Source organism: Pogoniulus pusillus, chromosome 28, assembly GCF_015220805.1.
Source record: "Pogoniulus pusillus isolate bPogPus1 chromosome 28, bPogPus1.pri, whole genome shotgun sequence".
NCBI classification, from domain to species: Eukaryota; Metazoa; Chordata; class Aves; order Piciformes; family Lybiidae; genus Pogoniulus; species Pogoniulus pusillus.
This window is the reverse complement of record NC_087291.1, coordinates 5,923,147-5,950,525: the sequence shown is the minus strand read 5'-3', so window position 1 is coordinate 5,950,525 and position 27,379 is coordinate 5,923,147. Positions and strand designations below refer to the sequence as shown.

General features: G+C 44.7%; 1 protein-coding gene across 4 annotated transcripts in view; it reads right to left on the bottom strand.

Moving 5' to 3' along the window:
- The window catches only part of ANKRD28 (ankyrin repeat domain 28), a 150,370-nt gene that overhangs the window by 57,502 nt on the left and 65,489 nt on the right, over positions 1 to 27,379 (bottom strand). For all 4 annotated transcript variants that reach the window (XR_010307548.1, XM_064167240.1, XM_064167241.1 and 1 more), the window contains exons 3-4: positions 14,913 to 14,991; positions 237 to 307 (exon numbers count right to left, since the gene is read on the bottom strand). Coding sequence is in view for 3 of the 4 variants with exons in the window: in XM_064167240.1 (XP_064023310.1) it covers positions 237 to 307; positions 14,913 to 14,991 (150 nt within the window). In the remaining variant the exon portion in view is untranslated. The remainder of the gene's footprint in view (positions 1 to 236; positions 308 to 14,912; positions 14,992 to 27,379) is intronic.

Sequence of the window (27,379 nt, the reverse complement as noted above, 5' to 3'; positions counted from 1 at the left end):
AAGGAAATAGCAGAGAGCAAAGCTGGGAACTGGATGTTTATAGTTTGTCCCCTTTCTTACTACTCTGGCACAGGATATATATACACACCCTGAAGAGGTTAAACAAACTGCTGCAAAAATGTTCTGCAATTCCAAATGTTTGGAGTAGTTTCACTTTGTAAAAATGAAATCAAGAACAGAAGGCAATTTGAGGTGTCTTAATCTAACACGGAGTAGAAAAGGAGAACAAAGCTTACCTCACTACAAGATGCCACAGCTCTGTGTAAAGGAGTCAACCATTTGCTGTCTTTGGCATTAACTCTAGCTCCTGTAACAAAAAAAATAAGAACAAGAGGAATTCATAATTTATTTACAGAAAGAATTACCTATTTAAAAGTACAGAGAGAGAATTATTGGAATATACTTATTCTGGGCTCATTAATACAGCATGATGCCAAAAATGGGAAAGGAATCTTCCTCTGGCTGAAATCCACTCTGGGGGGAAATTCTTTTAACGTTGCACTCTTCCATCAAAGCATACTCCTCTTTTTACACTAAGTAATCCTCTATAATCCTTTGCATTTCTGAAAGGACATAAAAGACTGTTGGGTAAGAAGGAGATTCCTTGCCCTCAGCAACAAAAACCTCCTGCTTTCTCACTGTAGTGGAAACTCCCCATGAAAACAAAGAGGCTACATTTATTCCCCATGCCTCCAGTTCCCTTCTGGCTTGTGGCTGTGGTGTGTGGGTACACAGGATGACACTGCTTCTCCTGAGAATGTGGAAATGAATCCTCTCTGCTTGACCAGGTCAACTAGCCCACTTCAGGACTCTCTGGACCTCCCAAACTCCCTTCATGGACTAGACCTGCGACAACCATGACGCTCTGCTGTCTAGGAAGGTTTTAGGTGATAGGTTGGACGTGATCTCAAAGGTCTTTTCCAACCTGGTTAATTTTGTGATTCTGTGACAATAAAGTTGTTCCTTGAGGAGATGAATTTTTTGCCACCAAATTCTCCTCCAAATATGGTCTGTGGAATCATAGAATCAACCAGGCTGGAAGACACCTCCAAGATCATCCAGTCCAACCTAGCACCCAGCCCTATCCAACTAACCAGACCATGGCACTAAGTGTCCCATCCAGTACCCAAGAAAGAGCTGCCCTCACCCCCACGAAGAAAAGTCACTCAAATATCTGCAAGAGACACAAACCTGGGTTTCATTTTTTTTTCCTTAATATTAAAAGAAGAGTTTGGGGATTTTTTTTCTCCTGAGGGAAGCAACTGAACTACAGTCTAATTTCCAGTGAACTTCAGCAAACAAGAAAACCTATCAGTAAGAAATTAACTCATTAAACTTAATATACATACCCACACACACATGCACATATGTGTGCACACATAGCCACACATTATAACCATATAAATGTTGTAAATTGAGTAGAAACAGAGCTATTTTTAACTTAAAATGGATGAGATTTTACAGAGAAGAGATAGATTATACAAATTGTTCTTTTTCTATAAAACAGTTTGGAAATGCTGTTGGAAAGACTTTCTAGAACACAGTAACATTAATGTTACATGGTCAGAAGTCATTACCTTCTTAGGCTAACCATAATATTGTATCTGAACCATCTTAATTTTTTTCTAGGCAAAGAACTGTCCTGTTCAACATCTTCATCATCAGTGACACTGATGAGGGCACAGAGTGTCTGCTCAGTAAGTTTGCTGATGACACCAAGCTGGGAGGCTTGGCTGAGACAGTTGAAGGCTGTGAGGCCATCCAGAGAGACCTGGACAGACTGAGAGCTGGGCACAGAGGAACCAGATGAGGTTCAACAAGGACAAGTGCAGAGTCCTGTATCTGGGGAAGAATAAGAAACTGCACCAGAACAGGCTGGGAGGTGACTGCTGGAGAGCAGCCCTGTGGAGAGGGTCCTGGGGGCCCTGGTGGAGAACATCCATGGCACAGCAATGTGCCCTGGGGTCCAAGAAGGCCAATGGGATCCTGGGGTGTATTAGGAAGAGTGTGTCCAGCAGATCAAGGGAGGGTCTCCATCCCCTCTACTCTGCTCTGGTGAGACCCCATCTTGAATACTGTGTTCAGTTTTGGGCTCCCCAGTTGAAGAGGGACAGGGATCTGCTGGAGAGAGTCTAGAGAAGGGCAACGAGGATGATTAGGGGACAGGAGGGCATGGCTGATGAGGAGAGGCTAAGGGACCTGGGGCTGCTTAGTCTGGAGAAGAGAAGACTTAGAGGGGATTTGATAAATGTTTATAAGTATCTGAGGGCTGCCAGGAGTGGGGGGACAGGCTCTGCTCACTGCTCCTTGGGATAGGACAAGGAGCAACGGATGTAAGTTGCAGCAAAAGAGATTCAACCTCAACACAAGGGGGAACTTCTTTACTGTAAGGGTCACAGAGCACTGGCACAGGCTCCCCAGAGAAGTTGTGGAGTCTCTTTCTCTGGAGACTTTCGAGGCCTGCCTGGATGTGCTCCTCTGTGATCTGTGTTAGATAGCATTGTCCTGCTCTGGCAGGGGGGTTGGACTCGATCTCCTTGGGTCCCTTCCAACCCCTGACACCCTGCGATCCTGTGAACAGAGAATAAAGGAAGGCCAGCAAGGCAGAAAATGTAAGACTGTTGGTTAGGACACTCAAATGAAAGACAGGGTATTTTGATTCAAGTCTCCCAGACTCACACCAGCAAAGAAATCTCTCTTACTCCAGCTGAAAAATCTGATCAAGTAACTTAAGTCTCTGCAAAATTGTGCTTCTATAAACCAAGCAAAGCAAAGATTTACAGTAAATTTTCTGAGTTAGTCAGTTTCTATTCAATCTAACCCTTTCATTTTAAAGAACACAACATGGAAGCTGATGCTGGACCTAAACTCCCACTTTAAGTCTCCCAAGCACCATACAGATGCAGAGGTCTAATTGCTGGCTACAATTTCATTGATTTCTCTCTTTCCTTATCCAAAATTCAGAAGTTTTGGGTTCCACTCTATTTTTCAAGTTCAAGCTTTTTCAAAACTAAGTTTGAAGGGAAAAGACAGAAATCCACTCACAGAAAATAATCTAACAAGACTTTAACCAAGTTAGTATTACCTTAAACACCTGTTTGTGTCGAGCACCATAAGGACCTATTGTACTGCACCACTCAGTACTGTAACACTGCACTGTGTCTAATTCCACAACACAAGTCCAGCAAAAAGTTGATTTGAAAATTCCAGAAGTCACCAGAAATGTCTTAGGATTTTTTAGTAATCTTTTCCACAAGAGAAGCACCTGAATAGAATCACAGAATCATAGAATCAACCAGGTTGGAAGAGACCACCAAGATCATCCAGTCCAACCTATCCCCCAGCCCTATCTAGTCAACTAGACCATGGCACTAATGATCACTAAGTGACAGTGTAATCAATGTATTTCAAACCTATCTGGAACCCTTGACTGTCTTTCAGACTGTCAGCCACATCTTGTTCTAGCAAAGAGAACAAAACTAGAGTGAGGGATTTTATAGCCTTCATCCTCTGTGGTAAAGTTCTACTCCTGATCGTTGGGAATGCATGCTATGCAATATATTACACCTTTAACAAGTATCTTTTGTTTAAAGGTGATTTGCTTCACTGTTGCCTCATTGTTATTTCTCTAGCATTTAAAAACTGGCACTGACGTAGAGAACCAGGAGCCTGGGCTGCATCGGGACAATTGTTGCCAGCAGGTCAACAGAGATGATTCTCTTCCTCCAATCTGCTGAAACCCCACCTGGAGAACTGCATCCAGTTCTGGAGCCCCCATTACAAGAAGGATGTGGAGATGCTGGAGTGTGTCCAGAGCAGGGCCAAGAGGATGTGCAGAGGGCTGCAGCAGCTCTGCTATGAGCACAAACTGAGAGAGTTGGGGCTGTGCAGGCTGCAGAAGAGGAGGCTCCCAGGTGACCTTCTTGTGGCCTTCCAGTATCCGAAAAAAAAACTGGGGAAGGACTTTTTAGGCTCTCAGGGAGTGACAGGCCTGGGGGGAATGGAGCAAAGCTGGAGGTGGGTAGGTTCAGACTGGCTGTGAGGAGAAAGTTGTTGAGTAGGAGAGTGGTGAGAATCTGGAATGGGTTGCCCAGGGAGGTGGTTGAGGCCCCATGGCTGGAGGTGTTTAAGGGCAGGCTGGATGAGGCTGTGTGCAGCCTGCTCTAGGGTAGGGTGTCCCTGGGCATGGCAGGGGGGGTTGGAACTAGACGATCCTTGTAGTCCCTTCCAACCCTGACTGATTCTGTGTTTGCTCAAAGACAGTCTGAACACATGTATTTATATAATAGACTGTACAGCACTGCCAATGCAATATTATCTCCGTGAAGCCCAAGCTGCTGACGTGTTAACCAGGGCATTTCTCACATTTCAAATGCCAGTTAAACTGCAGTTTGCTCTTCTGAAGCACAGTGCAGTGTTAGCTCAATGCCCAACTTGTAAAAACAAAAAAGCAAACCTAAAGAAAACCACAGCATGCTGGATCTTCCAGATTCCAGGTATCTGGTCTTAACGTGCTAATCAAGATGTGTTCATGTATTTGATTTGGTTAAAGTAAAATTTATTGTGTTTCTATTGGGCCGGGTGATAGGTTGGACTGGATGATCTTGGACTGGTTGATTCTATGATTGTATACTTTCAGAATCATAGAATCAGCCATGTTGGAAGAGGCCTCCAGGATCATCCAGTCCAACCTAGCACCCAGCCCTAGCCAATCAACCAGACCATGGCACTGAGTGCCTCAGCCAGGCTTTTCTAGAACACCTCCAGGCACAGAGACTCCACCACCTCCCTGGGCAGCCCATTCCAATGCCAATCACTCTCTCTGACAACAACTTCCTCCTAACATCCAGCCTAGACCTCCCCCAGCACAACTTGAGGCTGTGTCCCCTTGTTCTGTTGCTGCATGCCTGGCAGAAGAGACCAACCCCACCTGGCTACAGCCTCCCTTCAGGTAGTTGTAGACAGCAATGAGCTCTGCCCTGAGCCTCCTCTTCTCCAGGCTGCATACCCCCAGCCCCCTCAGCCTCTCCTCACAGGGCTGTGCTCCAGGCCCCTCACCAGCTTTGTTGCCCTTCTCTGGACACCTTCCAGCACCTCAACATCTCTCTTGAATTGAGGAGCCCAGAACTGGACACAGCACTCAAGGTGTGGCCTGACCAGTGCTGAGCACAGGGGCAGAATAACCTCCCTTGTCCCACTGGCCACACTGTTCCTGATCCAGGCCAGGATGCCATTGGCTCTCCTGCCCACCTGGGCACACTGCTGGCTCATCTTCAGTTACTACCTATCAGTACCCCCAGGTCCCTTTCTTCCTGGCTGCTCTCAGCCACTCTGTCTCCAGCCTGTAGCACTGGGGTTGTTGTGGCCAAAGTGTAGAACCCTGCACTTGGCCTTGTTCAATCTCATCCCATTGGCCTCTGCCCACCCATCCAGCCTGTCAAGATCCCTCTGCAGGGCTCTCTTACCCTCCAACACATCAACACCTGCTCCTAGCTTGGTGTCACAGAGTGCCATAGAGCATCAGCTTTAGAGCCAATATTGCTTGCAGAAAAAGGATTTAGAAGCTTGCCAGAAACTTCTTATAGAATACTGCAACAAGAATACTCAGCATTTTGCTTGAACTTAAAAACTGGTTATGTAAAGGATGCTTGCTTAAAACTGCTCCTTCCAAACAAACCAGCTTATTCTTCTATGTTAGTGCCTTGGTTAAACCAAGACACTAAACAAGACCTTTCATCACCATCCTTGTCAGTACAGACCACTAAGTTTACAAACCTAGATAAATATGAAAGCAGGATTCTTGCTCTGCAAAAAAAGGTGGGGGGAGAGTAGATGGAGAGAGAGAAGTATTATTACAGATTTTTCTTCCCTTCTCCCTGGGTCTTACATATCACTTTGCAAACTTGCATTCGCAAGGCTGACAACCAGGAAGACATGTTTTACTTAATAAATTTAGTACAGGAGCAACTGACAAATCTCAGTGGTGTTTACTTTTAGCAAAGGTATGTTCCAGGAGACATCTGTCAACTTCACACATACACTGATTTACAGAAAGATCCTAAAAACTTGTATCAGTGCCTATCTGGCAACAGCACATCTCAATCTGCTAGTCACTACCAACACCTGTGTCTGTTGCTGAGGTCCACTTGCTGCTGCATTGGTGTCAGCACTTTGAGTAAGAGCCAGCACCTCAGTGACCACTCAATCATAGAATCAGCCAGGTTGGAAGACACCTCCAAGATCATCCAGGCCAACCTAGCACCCAGCCCTAGACAGTCAACTAGACCATGGCACTAAGTGCCTCAGCCAGGCTTTGCTTCAACACCTCCAGGGACAGCAACTCCACCACCTCCCTGGGCAGCCCATTCCAATGCCAATCACTCTCTCTGCCAACAACTTCCTCCTAACATCCAGCCTAGACCTCCCCTGCCACAACTTGAGACTGTGCCCCCTTGTTCTGGTGCTGGTTGTCTGGCAGAAGAGACCAACTCCCACCTGGCTACAGCCTCCCTTCAGGTAGCTGTAGACAGCAACGAGGTCACCCCTGAGCCTCCAAGACAGACAACAAATTATATGACAGTAAAAAGCTGCATGGAACAGCCACACTGCTTCTCCTTCACCCATAGAGTGCAGCCATACAAATACATACAGTCATTTCTCAGCACATCACTTGTGTTCTCCTCATCAGAACTTTTGCTGTGGTTCTCTTCCCAAGCTAATTGCATCCAAACTCTTCCTATTTGTAAATGCCTTTGGAAGACTAATGAAGGCAGCAGCTTCATTACTTAGGCATCACTAGCTGGAAATAAGACTCAGAAAAGAAACAGACCAGACCTGACAAGGCTTTTTTATCTTTGCTCAGTACTGACTTCAGTACTGAACTGCCTTCTACTGTTCTGTTTGTATTTTTAGACTGTCAGGCCTGGTATTTTCCTTTGTTATTGTACAAGATGTGCTAGGGACTGATCATAACATAAGCAAATAAAGCCAACGTGGTTTCATTCGCATATGCAGCACAGACGCTTGCCTGGCTCTTGAAGCTCTGAAATGTTTTTAGGAGTAAATGTATTTAAGATTAAAAGATGTAAAATAAGATCTTTAGATGGCAATTTAAAAAGCTAATAACAGCTTGTATACTGAAGCAATTCTAGGAGTGATTTTTGCAGAAGTGAGGAAGATCTCAGGAATAAATGAGTACAAATAACCAGCAGTCCTATTGTAATTTGATTAGGACAAGGGAGGTTCTTCTGCCCCTGTACTCAGCACTGGTCAGGCCACACCTTGAGTGCTGTGTCCAGTTCTGGGCTCCTCAGTTCAAGAGAGATGTTGAGATACTGGAAGATGTCCAGAGAAGGGCAACAAAGCTGGTGAGGGGCCTGGAAAACAAACCCTATGAGGAGAGGCTGAGGGAGCTGGGGGTGTGCAGCCTGCAGAAGAGGAGGCTCAGGGCAGACCTCATTGCTGTCTACAGCTACCTGAAGGGAGGTTGTAACCAGGTGGGGTTGGTCTCTTCTGCCAGGCAAGCAGCAACAGAACAAGGGGACAGAGTCTCAAGTTGTGCCTGGGGAGGTCTAGGCTGGATGTTAGGAGGAAGTTGTTGGCAGAGAGAATGATTGGCATTGGAATGGGCTGCCCAGGGAGGTGGAGAAGTTGCCATCCCTGGAGGTGTTGAAGAAGAGCCTGGGTGAGGCACTTAGTGCCATGGTCTAGTTGACTGTCTAGGGCTGGGTGCTAGGTTGGTCTGGATGATCTTGGAGGTCTCTTCCAACCTGGTTGATTCTGTGATTTTCTAAAGGGTTAGCACTAATTTCATAAGTTTTTCCTTTTTTAGATGATTCATTCTTTTCCCTTGAGGGGATGATCATAGAAGTACTTAAAAATGGCAACCAGAAATCTTCAGACTACACTGGTGAGCGAACAAAGAGAAAAAAAAAACCTTTTCCTTAGATAGAAAAAAGTGTGATTGTTCAGGAGATACAGAAAAAGACTAAAGTAAAATATATTAGATATGAATTGCAGCAACCAGTAATGGAAATTTAGTGCAATTTCCTACTGAAAACTTGGCTGCTTGGAAAATTATTGCCGCAAAATTAATGATCAAGTTCTAAAGACATAGTAGAGGTCCTACAGAACAATGAAGAGGGAAAAAAAAGGCAAAACATCCAACAAAACCCAACCAAAAAAACAACTAATCTGAGATGGACAGGACTGGAATATCTTCTGACCAGGCCAAATGATCCTTCAACAAGTTTTTATTAACTAAATGTCCCCCTCAAACCAAACACAACATATGGAGATCCTCCAGCCACAGAAAGGGAGGAAAACCACAAACAAGTTAAAGCCATCTTCCAGAGTTTCACTGCTGTGTCAATGTAGGAAGTTCATTTCCTTTCAGAACTTCAGTTTCTGTTGCATTTCAGCCACCACCTCCTCACGGTTCAGGGAAACAGGATGTTTTCTGGCTCCTTCAGCTACTGAATGTGTCTATCTTTCCATAGGTCAACTTCATTTTCTCTCTCAAAGGAATATCAAAGCTACTTTTTTTGACAGTAACTGACTGTTACTGCTGCCAGAGAAAAGTTAGGGCTGTTTGAAAAAGAAAACAGCAGCCAATTATCATTATCAAAAGTATCCAAAAGATACAGCAAATGTAAAAGGAGCCTCTCTGAAACAGCCAAAGTGTGTGAGTACATCTACAATCCAAACCACGAGAGCTTCACAGAATGGTTTAGGTTGGAAGGGACCTCAAGGATCATCCAGTTCCAACCCCCTGCCATAGGCAGGGAAACCTTCCACTAGAACAGGTCACTGAAGGCTTCATCCAACCTGGCCTTGAACACCTCCAGGGAGGGAGCAGCCACAACCTCCCTGGGCAACCTGTGCCGATGTCTCACCACCCTCACTGTATAGAACCCTTTCCTAATATCTAGTTTGACTCTCCCCTCTGCCAGTTTAAACCCATCACTCCTCATCCTGTCATGATAAGACCTTGTCAGTAGTCCCTCCCCAGGTACTTTGGCTGGTATTTTCACAGTGATAGCCTTTCAACAGACTTCAGAATTAGAGAACAGAAACACAGACACAGTGGAGCAACATTGGAGAGCCTTTACTATCCTCCAAAACCTGTTATTACTGTAACAATAGTTTTCAGCATCAGCATGATCCCTACATTTTCCAGCTGACACAGAGGAAACCACAGCAAGAACTTTAGGCTGCCAAATCTTAATGGGGTTAAGTTTCACCACAGGCTCATGCAGGCTGAGCTTCATGCAGTGAAAGGCTTGGGTTAAACAAACAGAAAAGTGTTGCATTAGTATTTAAGTAGCGATGAAATATAGTAACTGAATCTGCCCAAAAGAAGAGAACAAAGAAATCAGATGTTTATTTTTACAAAGTGTGTTGATTTCAGAGAGAAACTGTGTCCAGTTCTGGGCTCCTCAGTTCAAGAGAGATGCTGAGATACTGGAACGTGTCCAGAGAATGGTGACAAAGCTGGTGAGGGGCCTGGAACACAGCCCTGTGAGGAGAGGCTGAGGGGGCTGGGGGTGTGCAGCCTGCAGAAGAGGAGGCTCAGGGCAGACCTCATTGCTGTCTACAACTACCTGAAGGGAGGCTGTAGCCAGGTGGGGTTGGGCTCTTCTGCCAGGCAACCAGCAACAGAACAAGGGGACACAGCCTCAAGTTGTGCCAGGGGAGGTCTAGGCTGGATGTTAGGAGGAAGTTGTTGGCAGAGAGAGTGATTGGCATTGGAATGGGCTGCCCAGGGAGGTGGTGCAGTCACCGTCTCTGGAGGTGTTCATAAAAAGCCTGGCTGGGGCACTTAGTATCATGGTCTAGTTGACTGGCTAGGGCTGGGTGCTAGGTTGGCCTGGATGAACTTGGAGGCCTCTTCCAACCTGGTTGATTCTGTGATATCAATAATAGTCTGCATAAATTAAAGAAAAAGCATGAAAAAAATTGACTAAGAAAAACAACACATTTGGGCTCACACTCATCTGCCCCTCACATCTCATCTGCCTACAGAATACACTCTGAGGGCACTAAAAACAGGTGTAGGGCAAATAGCAAGAAACCTCTGCACAATAATTCCTGTGCAGGTTGTAACTCAAAGAAGCATTTGTTTGTTAAATAAGGACTTCTTGGAAAGAGCCAAAAGTTGGATATTCAGTTAATTAAGATTTAATTATTGCACTTTACTGATTCTCAACAGTTTGCCATTATGTATTCACATGAAGTCAGTGCAATTATTCAAAGTGGACAGATGCACCAGGATGCAGAGCTGTACATACATCACAACAATACTACTGTAATAGGCATTGCAACTCTTCAGACTAATGTAAAACAGAACAAAATGCTTCCACAATGGTGATTTTCAAATGACTAAAAGACAAACTTCTTCCCCCAGCATTCTGTATGCTATAAACAACCACATATATGACTCTTCTCTATTTACAGTTAACCTTTTACCTAACAAATTTAGGAATGCTGCAATCTAACAAGGAGAGATAATTTGAATATTCTAGACTTGCTGTCTACAACTACCTTAAAGGGGATTGGAGCCAGGTGGGGTTGGTCTCTTCTGCCAGGCAAGCAGCAACAGAACAAGGGGACAGAGTCTCAAGTTGTGCCAGGGGAGGTATAGGCTGGATGTTAGGAGGAAGTTCTTCACAGAGAGAGTGATTGGCATTGGAATGGGCTGCCCAGGGAGGTGGTGGAGTTGCTGTCCCTGGAGGTGTTGAAGAAAAGCCTGGATGAGGCACTTAGTGCCATGGTCTGGTTGATTGGACAGGGTTCGATGCTAGGTTGGACTGGATGATCTTGGAGGTGTCTTCCAGGCTGGTTGATTCTATGATTCCACGGACCATGTTTGGAGGAGAATTTGGTGGCAAGAAATTCATCTCCTCAAGGAACAACTTTATTGTCACAGAATCACAAAATTAACCAGGTTGGAAAAGACCTTTGAGATCAAGTCCAACCTATCACCTAAAACCTTCCTAGACAGGTCATGTGAAAAAAACCCAAACAAAACCTATCACCTAAAACTTTTCCTAGAGGGGCATGTAAAAGACTTTCCAATCCTATTTTAAACAACTGTGTCTAGGGTAATAAATGACACACAGTTTAAGCAAGAACAGAGAATTGTGAAGGGAAAAAAAACAGCAAGTGCCACTAAATAGTGGAAAGATTAATACTGACTTCAGTGATTCTGAGCTCCAGTTTGAAGAAAGAATAAACAAGTCAAAGCAAGCAGTCTGCATTCAACAGCTTGCACAGCAGGAAAGCATTCCAGCTAAAGGACACAAGAGGACATCACAAGTGGCAGAGCCAAGCTCTCACAAGGTGAGAAACACTAGGATGAAAGGGCTCTACTTAATTCAATCCTCTGTGCAAATAAATGACAATAGGTCAGCTCAAGTTTTACACCCAAAAGTTATTGCACAGAGGAGACTGCTGTTTTGAAATGTTATTTATTTCTTCAACGAACGACTTTCTTATTGCTCAAAGAGATCTTGCAACACGGTAAGCGCTCTTCAAGCATGGTTACTGTAACAGATGTTCTTGATTTGCTCCCTAATGCTCATCTGTGACAAAATGTAACATTATACATCCGTCTCAAAGGACAGATTTGATTTCCAGCTGAAATGCAACAGATTAATTTTCAGTATCTTTATGAAATGGAGAGGATGAATACACTTAACCTCTGTTCTCCATCTTTCAATTATGAGTTGAAAAAAATAAACCCTGGTTTGTGCTTTCTGAGACACCTTGACCTGATTTCTCAGACAAGTAGCTGGCACAGCATTTCAGCTTCAGCTGTGAGTGCTCCTGCTTCATCAGTCACTGAGATTTCAAATGCAGCAGTCAGACGTGAAAAATATTGACTACTACTTATGAAACCTGGTTTAAGCTGCTTGGCCTAAAACCACAGCTTGCAAGCAGGTAATATACAGATTGGTGCCCAAATTTAGGTTGGACTGGATGATCTTGGAGGTCTCTTCCAACCTGGTTGATTCTATGATTCTATGAAATACAGCATGGCATTTCAAGCTTGTGATGGCTTGGGTGTTACCTCCCCCACACACACACAGTTTGGAAATCACCCAGACTAGACTCAGCTGGCTCTGGAAATTGAATGAAGCTTATATTTACAGCTCAGCAGAATATACAAGCAGATATTTACAGTGTATACTGTTATAGACAGAAATACACAAGGTAAAAGGTGATACAGAAACACAACAGCCCTCCCAGAAACCTGAGTCCCCAGGAGGGGCTCCCAGCCACTTCCCCCTGCCCATCTCAACCTTACCCCAGTCCCAAGGAAGAATGGAGGTTCAGCTAAGAGGTTAGAAAGCAAAGTGGGATAGCCCAAAGTGGAGGGTGAGGTTAGAGAGCAAGATGCAGCTCAGCTCAGCAGTGCTGAGTGGTTACCTAATGTTTTTATTTCTTGTTCCTATGCTTCTCAGCAAGCCTGCGAGCGAAGTAGCCATCACCATTGCTTTCCTTCCACAGCCTGCAATCTAGCTCTTCTCACCCAAACATTCTAGCCTGCTTCAAACTAGCACATAAATACAGTGATTTATTTTCTTTCAAGAAACAACCTTAATTGAAAGAAGTACTGACATGTTGTGTATGTCTAGCCTGCTTCAAACTAGCACAAAGCTGAAGAGCATTAACACGCAGACATGGTTCTCATGCTGCAATTAACTCCCCTCTCGTTCATTTGCAGATGCAACAACCAGAACCTGTGCCCTTTTCACTGTACCACCACAACTCACTCTCAGCACAACCCCTCCCTGTGAAACGTATGCTCCTTCTGCATATTGCCTGTAAATTCCACAGCTTGTGAAGCTTTTGATTTTGCAACTATTTAATTGATGTTAATTAAATAGGTGTTTGTTCCCTGGGACATACCAAGGCCTCTCAGTATTCCTGAGCATTCCAAAGGTGCAGCAGCACCCTATAGCCTCATCTCTGCACGTTACCTGAACTATTGACTACTTGCACAGGTCTATTTTCTAGTTCTCCACATCCTTTCTTTGTTCTCTAATTGTTCTTATCCTCATGTTCTGTGCCATAATAGCAATGGCTAACCTCTCTTCTTCTACCACCATCCCCCAATCAGGATCTTGTTTCGTTAATAGCCGAACTAGAATTTCACACCTTCCATAAGCCCTTTGGCCCAAGAGATAAGAGATTTTCTGCAGTCACAGTTATGGTAACTGGGCTCTGCTTAGAGGCTTCATGCCCTGAAGTAACTGAAGATAACTTTGCAATGTTTGTAACATGCTTAGAATCATAGAACCAACCAGGTTGGAAGAGACCTCCAAGATCATCCAGGCCAACCTAGCACCCAGCCCTAGACAACCAACTAGACCATGGCACTAAGTGCCTCAGCCAGGCTTTGCTTCAACACCTCCAGGGATGGTGACTCCACCACCTCCCTGGGCAGCCCATTCCAATGCCAATCACTCTCTCTAGGGAAGAACTTCCTCCTAACATCCAGCCTAGACCTCCCCTGGCACAGCTTGAGACTGTGTCCCCTTGTTCTGTTGCTGGTTGTCTGGGAGAAGAGCCCAACCCCCACCTGGCTACAGCCTCCCTTCAGGTAGTTGTAGACAGCAATGAGGTCTGCCCTGAGCCTCCTCTTCTGCAGGCTGCACACCCCCAGCCTCTCCTCATAGGGTTTGTGTCCCAGGCCTTTCACCAGCTTTGTTGCCCTTCCCTGGACACATTCCAGTAGTACTTTTGGGTTTTTGATTGGCTTTGTCTTAATCACCATGAAAACCCAAACAGCAATAAATATCCTTGACAACTCCAAGACCCCTTTTTCAGAAGAATGGGGTCATTATATACTTTCAAGAGTCACTAGAACTTGTGTTCTGTTTTTTAATTTTCTTGCTAAGGAAACCCAGCACCTTCTCAGCAACAATAGTGAACTTTTCCTGGGGAAAAAAAAAATCCCTACAGAATATTTTCATGAGAAATACATACATAAAAAGTACATGACATGATCTTAATTGTAAGCGTACATAAGAGAGAGAACAAGAAGATTTTATCTTGCTAAATTCTAACAAGTTAAATTGTGCCTGGTTAATTTAAATTCAAAGTCTGGAAATGACTCCTACAGAATGAAAAGTGGCATTTCCTGAAAGGAAAATCTGTCATTAAATGTTGATGGGGAGAAGGACTTTGCCAGCTTTGCAGAGGTAAGGTGTGGCACTAAGCAGACTGAAGATTAAAGTAGTTCAATGGCACTGTTACAAGTTTTGATCTTGAATCGTGATTTCAGCCTCAAGCTACCCGATGAGTAGATTTGTCCAAGATCAAAGACAATCAATTTAGCATCACAGTCAGGAAGTTTTGCTCTCAGGTTTTTTGGTTTGTTTCTTGGTTTCCTAACTTTAACCAAACAAACCCCCCAAAAAAGAGTGTAAGTTTTAGAGAAGTTGCACTTTGTCTTAGTGCAAATAACCAGAAAAATAAAGAGAAGCAATTAACAAATTTTCATCTAATATCAACTATATTCTGTGCATTCAAGACAACAGCAAAGGATACCTGAAAATAATATAACCAACTCTATTTGCACCTGGAATTGTTTTTCTGATGGCTTCTTTAGAACCAATGCAACGCTGCTGTCATGTGTGTGCAACATACAATCACTTCTTTAAACCAAACCAAACTGATCAAGCTACCAATAAAACCAGCTATAACTGAGAAAGCTTTCTAGAAAGAACTTAGAGCATATCTACACAGTATACAAGTCTGAAAAGCCAAATTCCAGTGCTAACTTCTTTGATTTCCAACACATTTAAAGATCTCAATAAAAGCTACACAGACTAAGACGTACATAAATATTTCTTTAGATATGCATAGAGTTATTTTTTTCCCCCATTAACAGGAACAGAACATACCAGATAAAATAAGTAGTTCAATAATTTCTGCATCTCCCAGATAGGCAGCAGCATGTAAAGGGGTCCTTTTCTCATTATCCTGTGGTAAGAGGGGGAAAAAAGGTTTTATTTAAAATAAAAAAAGAGTATGGTTTAGCATTCTGTATGAGTTATGAAAAAACACTGCATAAAAATGCATCTTCCAAATATTGTACAGTTTGTATTTCAGGAAGCATAATTACTCTAAAGATGTTAGTCACATTTATTAAGACAAGCATGCTTGGAACTCCTACATAGTGAACCTGCATATAGTCAACTGCTTTCCTGACACGAGTGGACTGACAGATGCTCATCACACCTTTAAATGAACCCCTAAGTTAAAAGATCACCATTCACTTGTCTCCAGAGATAGGGAATTGAGGGTCACCTACATAATGAAAAAAACATTATCACCTTCATATGCAACAATTACACTTTAAGTGATTTTTTAATACAGAAAATAGAGAGGAAGCTGGAGTGCGTAGGGGCAAAACTACTGAAATCCAATTTTAATTGCTTTATTTACTGTAAATAAGGGAAGAGAAGGTACAGATGCAATTTGGCAGCAAATGCTCTGAAGGACACAAGTAAGACCCAGACAGGGTGATCTAAGGTTCTCTTGAAAGTAAGAGTAACAGAACTTAGCCATATGTAATGAGGATTCACTTTCAAAGGACTGGCCAGAAATGTTTCTCAAGACTTTCAGGATCAGAGCCAATTCCCTTGAACAGTTTAATCAGAAAAATAAGATCACTTTCACATTGCAGCAAGTGATACAGATTACCAAGAACCAACCAGGGAAGGCCTCTGAGAAATCAGAGAAAAGATGGATCATCAGTCAGCATCCTGGTTCTGGCCTAAGCTCTGCTTAGATGTTCAGAGCTTTCTAAGCAGGGTTTCAAATACATCAGGGGTGTGAGACCAAGATTATAAGCAGCAAGAAATTCAAGTTGTGAGATATTTCTACTAGTCCAACTGCTGTCACAACTACAGTAAAATCAGCATACATTTAAAGTGATGTTTTATTGTGGAAAAGCATTCCTCTCCCTTGCCAAAATGTTATGCAGTGAATTTACTTCACAGCTAGCACCATACAAGGAGAAAAAAACTAAAGTTCATGGCAGGAGAGATCTGATAACAAAACTGGAGCCAAGACATCACTTCTAGAACGTAAAAGATAACTTCAGAACCCTCCCCAAGGTAACTAAACACACACAAGCCTCTGTCACTAACCACCTACTCCTCGCTTAGTTGCTGCTCAGAAAAAGTCAGTTACATAGCAATCACCTTGTCAATGTTTCCTAACATAATTTCTTCACTTACACACAAGTAATTCCAAACTGAGCAGTGTAAACTTGACATTTATATGCCCTAAGCAGCAATCAATGCTACTAACTTATCATTAACACCACATAATGCCTCACAGCACCAATTACTTGCCTGCATGGCAGCTGAGATTACAGATCTGTAACAAAAAACAGACAGCCCCCCAGACCAAGGACTTAGAATCACAGAATCAGCCATGCTGGAAAAGGCCTCCAGATCACCCAGTCCAACCTAGCACCCAGCCCTAGATAATCAACCAGACCATGGCACTAAGTGCCTCAGCCAGGCTTTGCTTCAATGCCTCCAGGGACAGTGACTCCACCACTTCCCTGGGCAGCCCATTCCAATGCCAATCACTCTCTCTGACAACAACTTCCTCCAAACATCCAGCCTAGACCTCCCCTGGCACAGCTTAAGGCTGTGTCCCCTTGTTCTGTTGCTGCTTGCCTGGCAGAAGAGACCAACCCCACCTGGCTACAGCCTCCCTTCAGGTAGCTGTAGACAGCAATGAGCTCTGCCCTGAGCCTCCTCTTCTGCAGGCTGCACACCCCCAGCTCCCTCAGCCTCTCCTCACAGGGCTGTGCTCCAGGCCCCTCACCAGCTTTGTCACCCTTCTCTGTACACGTTCAAGCACCTCAACATCTCTCTTGAATTGAACACAGGAACTGAACACAGGCCTCAAGGGGTGGCTTGACCGGAGCCGAGTACAGGGGCAGAATAACCTCCCTTGTCCTGCTGGCCACACTGTTCCTGATCCAGGCCAGGATGCCATTGGCTCTCCTGGGCACACTGCTGCCTCACGTTCAGCTACTATCTACCAGTACCCCCAGGTCCCTTTCTGCCTGGCTACTCTCCAGCCACTCCATCCCCAGCCTGCTTGGAGTTGCTGTGGCCAAAGAGTAGAGCCCTGCATTTATCCTTGTTAAATCTCACCCCATTGGCCTCTTGCAACTTGCAATCTAGGGGAATTAAAAAAAAGAAGAAAATCCCAACACCTCAAATCCCACAACAAAAAACATCCCCAAACAAACACAACAACAAAAAACACCAAAACCCACAAACTCCAGAAAGACAAAGAGAGAAGGAGGACAAGGGCTAAATAATACACATAACAAAGTTGTTTTCCCAGCTCCAAGGAAGCAGTGAAAATCAGATTTCATTCCTCCAGTCTAAGGAGCAGAGCTACTATAGCTAGCTGGTATTTTGCCACCCTTTCAGTCTTTTTGGAGACACCAAAGAGCAGATGTGATGGCTTGGGTGTTCCCTGCCTCCCACACTTTGGAAATCACCCAGACTAGACTCAGCCAGCTCTGGAAATATGAATGAAGCTTATTATTTACAGCTTAGCACAATATACCAGCAGATATTTACAGTATATAGAGCTATAGACAGAAATATACAAGGTAAAAAGTAATACAGAAACACAACTCCCCTCCCAAAAACCTGAGCAGTACAGTAAATTGCACTAACCAAACTTTCAGTTTTAACAAGCAACTTTGAAAGAAGGTATCTTGCAGTACCATTATGAATGACTTAAATACTGTCCCTAGTGTTATTGCTTTATCTTTATAAACTTAAAAGACTCTAGAATCATAGAATCAACCAGTTTGGAAGAGACCTCCAAGATCATCCAGTCCAACCTATCCCCCAGCCCTAGCCAATCAACCAGACCATGGCACTAAGTGCCTCATCCAGGCTTTGTTTGAAGACCTCCAGGGATGGTGCCTCCACCGCCTCCCTGGGCAGCCCATTCCAATGCCAATCACTCTCTCTGTGAAGAACTTCTTCCTAATATCCAGCCTATACCTACCCTGGCACAACTTGAGACTGTGTCCCCTTGTTCTATTGCTGGTTACCTGGGAGAAGAGGCCACCCCCCACCTGGCTACAATGTCCTTTCAGGTAGTTGTAGACAGTAATAAGACCCAAGAGAGAAAGGGTTTTGTAGATAACTTAGTTACACAGAATGTAAAATCAAACACAGCTGGTACCATTTAATTCAAAACATCACAATATTACTGCATAAACAGACAAGTAAGTGTTGTGCCATCTTCATTTTCCAGCTAACAGGACTGTTAGAACTCAAAATCAGCTGCAATGCCAGTAAGAAAACAGATCACACTAATTGCATTAGACAGGTTTTATGCAGCTGAAAGAGAATGTTGGTATTCCAGTGGAAGCAACAAAGACATTCATATTCCTGATATGACATTAGCAAACTAAAAAGCAACAAAAAACCCTTAAGGAATCAGTTTTTACAATGACAGTCCTGTGACACAACCCCACCACCACCACCACATTTATATGCACCTTGGGATCATTTGCATTACTTGTAAAACATATAATCCTTCCATTAAAAGTACTTCCATTTCATTAATTTCATTCAAACATTTCATAGAATCACAGAATCAACCAGGGTGGAAGAGATATCCAAGATCATCCAGGCCAACCTAGCACCCAGCCCTAGCCAGTCAACCAGACCATGGCACTAAGTGCCCCAGCCAGGCTTTGCTTCAACACCTCCAGGGATGGTCACTCCACCACCTCCCTGGGCAGCCCATTCCAATGCCAATCACTCTCTCTGACAACAACTTCCTCCTAACATCCAGCCTAGACCTCCCCTGCCACAACTTGAGACTGTGCCCCCTTGTTCTGTTGCTGCTTGCCTGGCAGAAGAGACCAACCCAATGAGGTCTGCCCTGAGCCTCCTCTTCTCCAGGCTGCACATCCCCAGCTCCCTCAGTCTCTCCTCATAGGGTTTGTGCTCCAGGCCTCTCACCAGCTTCATCGCCCTTCTCTGGACACATTCCAGCACCTCAACATCTCTCTTGAATTGAGGAGCCCAGAACTGGACACAGCACTCAAGGTGTGGCCTGACCAGTGCTGAGTACAGGGGCAGAAGAACCTCCCTCATCCTACTGGCCACACTGTTCTTGATTTCATCTACAAAGGAGTTTCTGCATGGATTACAACACCAGAACTGCACAAAAGGCCTTATGATTCCACAAACCTTGAATCTGGAAGAAAAAGAGGGATAGCAGAGCTGTGAACTTGTGCTTCGTGACTCTTCCTAACCTAGAAACACTAATGCCACGTTCAGTCTATTTTACTTACAACACAGGCTGCCTTCTGCTGGTTCTAAACTGGACACACCCATGGCTAATTTAAACATGCAGCACTCAAATCTACTTCTTTTTGAAGCAATAATTATCCTTTGAGATACAACAACTTATTCCTGGTTTGGGTTCTACCCCAGCAATCGACTTAGAATAACTAACTACAACTACAGAGAGGTTTAAAGAGCGAGATGCCATAACCTGACTGTGGCTCCCCTAAGCGTATATTAGAATATAACTTCAATTTGCCCTTCAAATAGTTCCACATCTACTGGCCTGAAGTAGAATCATAGAATCAACCAGGTTGGAAGAGACCTCCAAGATCATCCAGTCCAACCTAGCACCCAGCTCTATCCAGGCAACTAGACCATGCTGGAGTGTGTCCAGAGCAGGGCCAGGAGGATGCTCAGAGGGTTGCAGCAGCTCTGCTGTGAGGACAGACTGAAAGAGTTGGGGCTGTGCAGCCTACAGAAGAGGAGGCTCTGAGGTGACCTTCTTGTGGCCTTCCAGCATCTGAAGGGGACTTTTTAGGCTCTCAGGGAGTGACAGGCCTGGGGGGAATGGAGCAAAGCTGGAGGTGGGTAGGTTCAGACTGGCTGTGAGCAGGAAGTTGTTGAGCATGAGAGTGGTGAGAGGCTGGAATGGGTTGCCCAGGGAGGTGGTTGAGGCCCCATGCCTGGAGGTGTTTAAGGCCAGGCTGGCTGAGGCTGTGGGCAGCCTGCTCTAGGGTAGGGTGTCCCTGGGAATGGCAAGGGTGTGGAACTAGATGATCCTCGTGGTCCCTTCCAACCCTGTCTGATTCTACAATTCTAAGTGTCTCTAGCTACAAGGGTCACTTCAGCCATAATCTGCCAAACCTCTGTGTTGTTTCTAGTTAAGATCTTCATTACCCATTTAATACCACATGCTCTTTGACTTGATTCTAGATAACAATAATAAAAACTGTCAGCCTGGTGATTAAACCACTAAACCATTACCTTCTGAGTGCCACTACAGCTTGTGGAGGTCTTAAAAACTAAACTAAAATTAGATGGTAGTGGTAGGAATACAGCAGGAAATAAAAAGCTAAGTCAGAAGAGAACTATACAAGAAGCCTGGGAAAAGGTCACAAGAACATTAGTTTAGGGAAGACCAAGATGTTTTACACACATACAAATTTCACTCCAATTACACATGGTTCTTAAGAACACATGCTCACAGTTTTCTGAATTGCCACAAGAAAAAGGTAATTTTTAGTGGATTTACACACACTGACAACAGAAGCAACCAGCAAGAACAGTACTTTTGGGATGATAGAAGACTATTATCTACATAACTGCAAAGGAGACTAACTCTCCTCTCCAAAAGTTGATTTTCCAAGTCAAAATAAAATGCTCAACAGCTGCAAATAACATAAACCATACAGCTGTTCAGCTTCTGCACACAGGCACACTGTGGAACCAGCACAGGAAGGTAGCTTGAGTCAGGTGAATGGGCACTGGTCAGGCCACACCTTGAGTGCTGTGCCCAGTTCTGGGCTCCTCAATTCAAGAGAGACGTTGAGATACTGGAACATGTCCAGAGAAGGACAACGAAGCTGGTGAGGGGCCTGGAGCACAGCCCTGTGAGGAGAGGCTGAGGGGGCTGGGGGTGTGCAGCCTGCAGAAGAGGAGGCTCAGGGCAGACCTCATTGCTGTCTACAACTACCTGAAGGGAGGCTGTAGCCAGGTGGGGTTGGTCTCTTCTGCCAGGCAAGCAGCAACAGAACAAGGGGACAGAGTCTCAAGTTGTGCCAGGGGAGGTCTAGGCTGGCTGTTAGGAGGAAGTTCTTGCCAGAGAGAGTGACTGCTCAGGGATGTGGTGGAGCCGCCGTCCCTGGAGGTGTTGAAGAAAAGCCTGGATGAGGCACTTGGTGCCATGGTCTAGGTGAGTGGATAGGGCTGGGTGCTAGGTTGGGCTGGATGATCTTGGAGGTCTCTTCCACCCTGGTTGATTCTATGACTTGAAACGACAAAAAGTTACCATCTGGTCTAGCCTGGCTTTGTCACAGCAGTGCTAAAATGCCAAGAAATGTGGCTATGAAAATGTTCAATCCATGTTTCCACAATGAGAAATGAATAGCAAGAATAATCAAATTAACATTGGTCAGGAAACCTCCCTCCCTGAGACAATAAAGCACCTGCCATGCTGAAAGACTGAGGAGGAAAAGAAGTACCACAGACATCCTAAACTGGAGGTTTAGAGTCTATATGTGATCAAGTATACTGCATCTTGTAATAGAACAGTTGTCCCTTCCTTTTCTGGCTATTTATCAGAACATGCCATTTCTCCCCCAACATGAAACACTGAGTGTAGCTGGAAGTCTTACATACCAGATAAGCACATCAGAAAAATAGCTAGATAAGTACTGCATCTTCAGAAATATGCTGTTTTACTAAGAAAACAGGAGACACAGTGTTGCTCTTTTTTTTTTTAATTTGGTTTCTGGAAGGGCATTATTTTTGTCTGCCAAAGTCAAGAGAAAATGAAGTTAAATTTCCTACTTCAGGAGTAATAACAACAGGTCCAAAATTATCAATAATACAACATATAAAGGCAAGTGGGCTAAGATATTCTGGTAGACATTCTATCCTTTTTTTTCCCACAACTGAAGAGGTACACAGTAAGAACACTTTTTGACTTGTAGTCAAGTATTTCAAAGGACAAGGTCACTTCAAAAACACCTCTTTTTTCCCTCCTGAAAGTGTTATATTAGGGTGCCTTTAAGAATTACACATCTTCTCGTGCCCTTTAACCCTTCCATTCCACACAGGTTTTGTAATGCTGCTGTCACTGTTATAAATCTCACTGGTCAGGTTTTCCAACCCACACACAGAAGCAGCACAGCTTCTAAGATAAGCTAAATCCAGGCCTCTATTCTGTAAAAAACATCTACATAACTTCTTTTGCTCAAATTACAGAGACTAAGACTCCTTGTGAGTGAACTCCAGCAACCATTTCAGTATCAGATATGACCTGAACAACCGAGGTTTTGTGAGCTGCTGCTCTCATTCACTGTAAGTTGCAACACCAAGAATTTGGTCCCATTTACTACTTATAAAAGCTACTAAAACCTTGCCCAATACATGGAACAAATAAACAGTTTTTCCTCTATCCTTTGATACAAGCAACTTGAACTCAGAGTACAGCTGAGACATTTGGAATACATTCTGCTTCCTTTCACTGAGGAATTAAAATGGAGCAACTTTTAGGGCCAAGATCACTAAATCACTGAGAAGTGGGGAGAAAGCAAAGCCATTAAAATTAGAAAATACCCATTCACAAGCCTCTACAGCATTCAAAACTATGTTCTAGTTAAAGAAACAAACAACAGATAAAGCATTTAATTAAAATTGACTTTCCTTTAGCTTTACCCTTCCAAAATGATTTCTAAGCATTCACTCGGTATTTGCTGCAGAATGATTTGTACACATTCACCTGGTATCTGCTGCAGAAAAAAATGCCAGCTTTTCATTGAAATACAGTGGCTGGTAGGAAAAAATAACTGTGAAAGTGGGATTTTTTGGGGGAAAAAAGGCAGTACTGTGTGTAAACAAAGGACTTCCCATAATGAGAGTGACGTGATGCACATTACATAACGAACTGCGCTCAGAGCGGGCTGAACAAGGGACAGTGACTGCCTCCTCTTACTCCTGTCATCTATCTGTAATATCTGAGGACACAACTAAGAAAATATGCCAAGAGAGAAAACAGGACAATACAGGCTCTGTTTATGCTCCAGTGAAAGATCACACCACACTAGGTAAGGTATGCACATCTCCGTGCCAGTTTAAATCCACCACATTACATTCAGACCAGTGGCACTTTTGTTCAGAACAGCTGGGGGGTTCTGCCTTTTTCACTGCAAAGGTCAGCACCAGAGGGACAAACCTGGACGTATGTGGTGTAAATCAGGGCTTTTTCTCACTGACTGCATCATGACACCAAGCTGGGGGCAGATGAGACTGGGTTGGAGGGCAGAAGGGCTCTGCAGCAGGACCTTGACTGCCTGCACAGATGGGCAGAGTCCAATGGGATGGGGTTCAATAGCTCCAAGTGCAGGGTGCTGCACTTTGGCCACAACAACCCCATGCAGAGATACAGGCTGGGGTCGGAGTGGCTGGAGAGCAGCCAGACAGAGAGGGATCTGGGGGTGCTGATTGATACCCACCTGAACATGAGCCAGCAGTGTGCCCAGGTGGCCAAGAGAGCCAGTGGCATCCTGGCCTGCATCAGCAATGGTGTGGTCAGCAGGAGCAGGGAGGTCATTCTGCCCCTGTACTCTGCACTGGTTAGACCCACACCTTGAGTACGGTGTTCAGGTCTGGGCCCCCCAGTTTAGGAGGGACATTGAGATGCTTGAGCGTGTCCAGAGAAGGGCGACGAGGCTGGGGAGAGGCCTTGAGCACAGCCCTACGAGGAGAGGCTGAGGGAGCTGGGATTGGTTAGCCTGGAGAAGAGGAGGCTCAGGGGAGACCTCATTGCTGTCTACAACTACCTGAGGGGAGGTTGAGGCCAGGAGGAGGTTGCTCTCTTCTCTCAGGTGGCCAGCACCAGAACAAGAGGACACAGCCTCAAGCTATGCCAGGGGAGATTTAGGCTGGAGGTGAGGAGAAAGTTCTTCCCTGAGAGAGTCATTGGGCACTGGAATGGGCTGCCCGGGGAGGTGGTGGAGTCGCCGTCCCTGGGGCAGTTCAAGGCAGGATTGGACGTGGCACTTGGTGCCATGGTCTGGCCTTGAGCTCTGTGGTAAAGGGTTGGACTTGATGATCTGTGAGGTCTCTTCCAACCTTGGTGATACTGTGATCTTTGTGACAGGGAAATACGTGGATTTCAGGTTGTATGTCCAATTTTAGCTCCTCTTTTCGGAGTAAGCTAAAACACTTTTCTTGTGTGCATTAAATAGCTTCATAAATTAAGGTCATTTCTGTTAAGAGAACCTCACTGCTCTGGACATCTGATTCAAAGCAGCATACAGCACAATCTATGCTAATATAGAGACAAATTAGGAAAAAGAAAAACAATCCAAGAAAAGGTACACATTCTGAAAAATGAGTCAAAAACACCCTTCCCACAACAATAAATCTCTGTAACAGTAAATCAGAAATGCCCACTTGGATCCCAAAGAAACACAACAGAAAGCTCTGGTTAACGAGGACCAAAACTCCTCCAAAAGTGCTGGTAACCTTAGGATGAAAGTACTTCACTTGTGTGCTAGTTTGAAGCAGGTTAGAATGTTTTGGTGAGAAGAACTAGATTACAGGCTGTGAAAGGAAAACAGTGGTGATGCCTACTTCACTCATAGGCTTACTGAGAGGTATAAAAACATAAGTCTAAACATAGATAAGACACTCGGCATCACTCTTGCTAGGGCTGCTGAGCTGAGCTGCATCTCTCTAACCTCACCCTCCATTTTGGACTAATCCACTTAGCTTCCTAATCCCTTGGCCGAACCTCCATTCTTCCTTGGGACTGGGGTAAGGTTGAGAGGGGCAGGGGGAAGGTGAAGAGGTGGTTGGGAGCCCCTCCTGGGGACCCAGGTTTCTGGGAGGGCTGTTGTGTTTCTGTATTACCTTTTACCTTGTCTATTTCTGTCTATAACTGTATATACTGTAACTATCTGCTTGTATATTGAGATAAGCTGTACATATAAGCTTCATTCATATTTCCAGAGCTGGCTGAGCCTAGTCTGGGTGATTCTGTAAAGTGTGGGAGGGGCAGGGAACACCCAAACCATCACAACTTGTACTATTTTCCTTAGGCTAACTGGACTGGGTATAAGCTTAGAAGTGAACTGTCGTTATAGGAAAGGTTAGCAGCAACCAAAGCAAGACATCAGCACTCCTTTGAGAAAGTCAGTCAGCATTATGTAATTGATTTATAAGCTACCATAATTACATATATACCTATCTATAGAACTAGTACTTCATTCAACTGAAAACTGAAAGTAAATTTCGAAGGATGATGATAAATGTGTCCAGAGAAGGGCAACGAAGCTGGTGAGGGGCCTGGAGCACAGCCCTGTGAGGAGAGGCTGAGGGAGCTGGGGGTGTGCAGCCTGCAGAAGAGGAGGCTCAGGGCAGACCTCACTGCTGTCTACAACTACCTGAAGGGAGGTTGTAGCCAGGTGGGGTTGGTCTCTTCTGCCAGGCAACCAGCAACAGAACAAGGGGACACAGTCTCAAGTTGTGCCAGGGCAGGTCTAGGCTGGATGTTAGGGGGAAGTTGTTGGCAGAGAGAGTGATTGGCATTGGAATGGGCTGCCCAGGGAGCGGTGCTGAAGCAAAGCCTGGCTGAGGCACTTTGTGCCATGGTCTGGTTGACTGGACAGGGCTGGGTGCTAGGTTGGACTGGATGATTTTGGAGGTCTCTTCCAATCTGGTTGATTCTGTGATTCTAAAGCAGGACATTAATAACGACTGAAAAGAATTCCACTGGTTTTGGAGATGCAGAGGTACAGGCTGACATTACGAGCAAGAGAAAATTTCCCTCAAAATTAATATTGCACTGCATCTGCACTTCTGAGGCATACTCTTCACCAAGGACTCAGAGAGCCCTCATTGCAATGAGCTTTCAGTTCATTTGTCCTCAGATCTGACACCACTATGAGACTTTCCAGACACTACACCCACTTCCTTGGGTATTTATGGAATAGTTCTCCATCCATACAGTAGTTAGCAAACAAAGAAGAAATACTTTCTTTCCCCAGTATTGTTTTACATACTGCCTTTAACAGAGCAGATTTAAGGCACTTAAAATGTGCATCTATCTTGCACAGAGCCTATGCACAAGGGCCAAACAGGTTGAATCAAGTGATGGTGTTCACTGACAGTACAATTAGATATTCCACGGTAAAGGACAGCTTTAAGTGCTTGGAAAGTGGAGAAGTTTGTCTTGTATGTTGCAGATGCAGGAAATGTTTTTAGAAAGTTACTGCAAGCAATCAGCAAAGTCAAATCCTAGCTTATGATCACCAGCAACCCATTCCTTAAGAACTGTCTCGATGCTGGACATGAAGTCTACTGAGCTTTTTTCCTCTCTCTGCTCTTTCAGTTCAGATGCTCTGATCTCAAGTACCAATCCTCTGCATGACAGAGCAACTGCCAGGAGTAACCCCAGTAAGCTCCAACTATTCAAGACCTTGCCTCTAGCCTGTTTTGTAAAAGCAGCAGGGAATGCAGAACTTCAATAATGCTTTGAAGGCTACAATCTTAAGCTATAATCGCTAAAAGTAATACAGCAAATCAAGCATGATCTACAAAATCATTATCCCTAAAGAATCATACTGGAGATTCAAACAGAGAACTCCTGAAACACATTTATATTTGATGCAATTAGAATCAGAGAATCAGTCAAGCTTGGAAGGGACCACAAGGATCACCTAGTTCCAAGCCCCCTGCCATGCCCAGGGACACTCTACCCTAGAGCAGGCTGCCCACAGCCTCATCCAGCCTGGCCTGAAACACCTCCAGCCATGGGGCCTCAACCACCTCCCTGGGCAACCCATTCCAGCCTCTCACCACTCTCACGTTCAACAGCTTCCTCCTCACAGCCAGCCTGAACCTACCCATCTCCAGCTTCACTCCATTCCCCCATGTCCTGTCACCCCCTGATAGCCTGAAAAGTCCTTCCCTGGCTTCTTTGTAGCCCCCTTCAGATACTGCAAGGCCACAAGAAGCTCACCTGGGAGCCTCCTCTTCTCCACACTGCACAGCCCCAACTCTTTCAGCCTGTCCTCATAGCAGAGCTGCTGCAGCCCTCTGAGCATCCTCGTGGCCCTTCTCTGGACATGCTCCAGCATCTCCACATCCCTCTTGTCCCAGGGGCTCCAGAACTGGATGCAGTACTCCAGGTGTGGTCTCAGCAGAGCAGAGTAGAGGGGGAGAATCACCTCCCTTGACCTGCTGGCCACACTTCTCCTGATGCAGCCCAGGATCATGGTTCTCTACATCAACCCAATTTTTCAATGCTAAAGTAATCACAATGCATG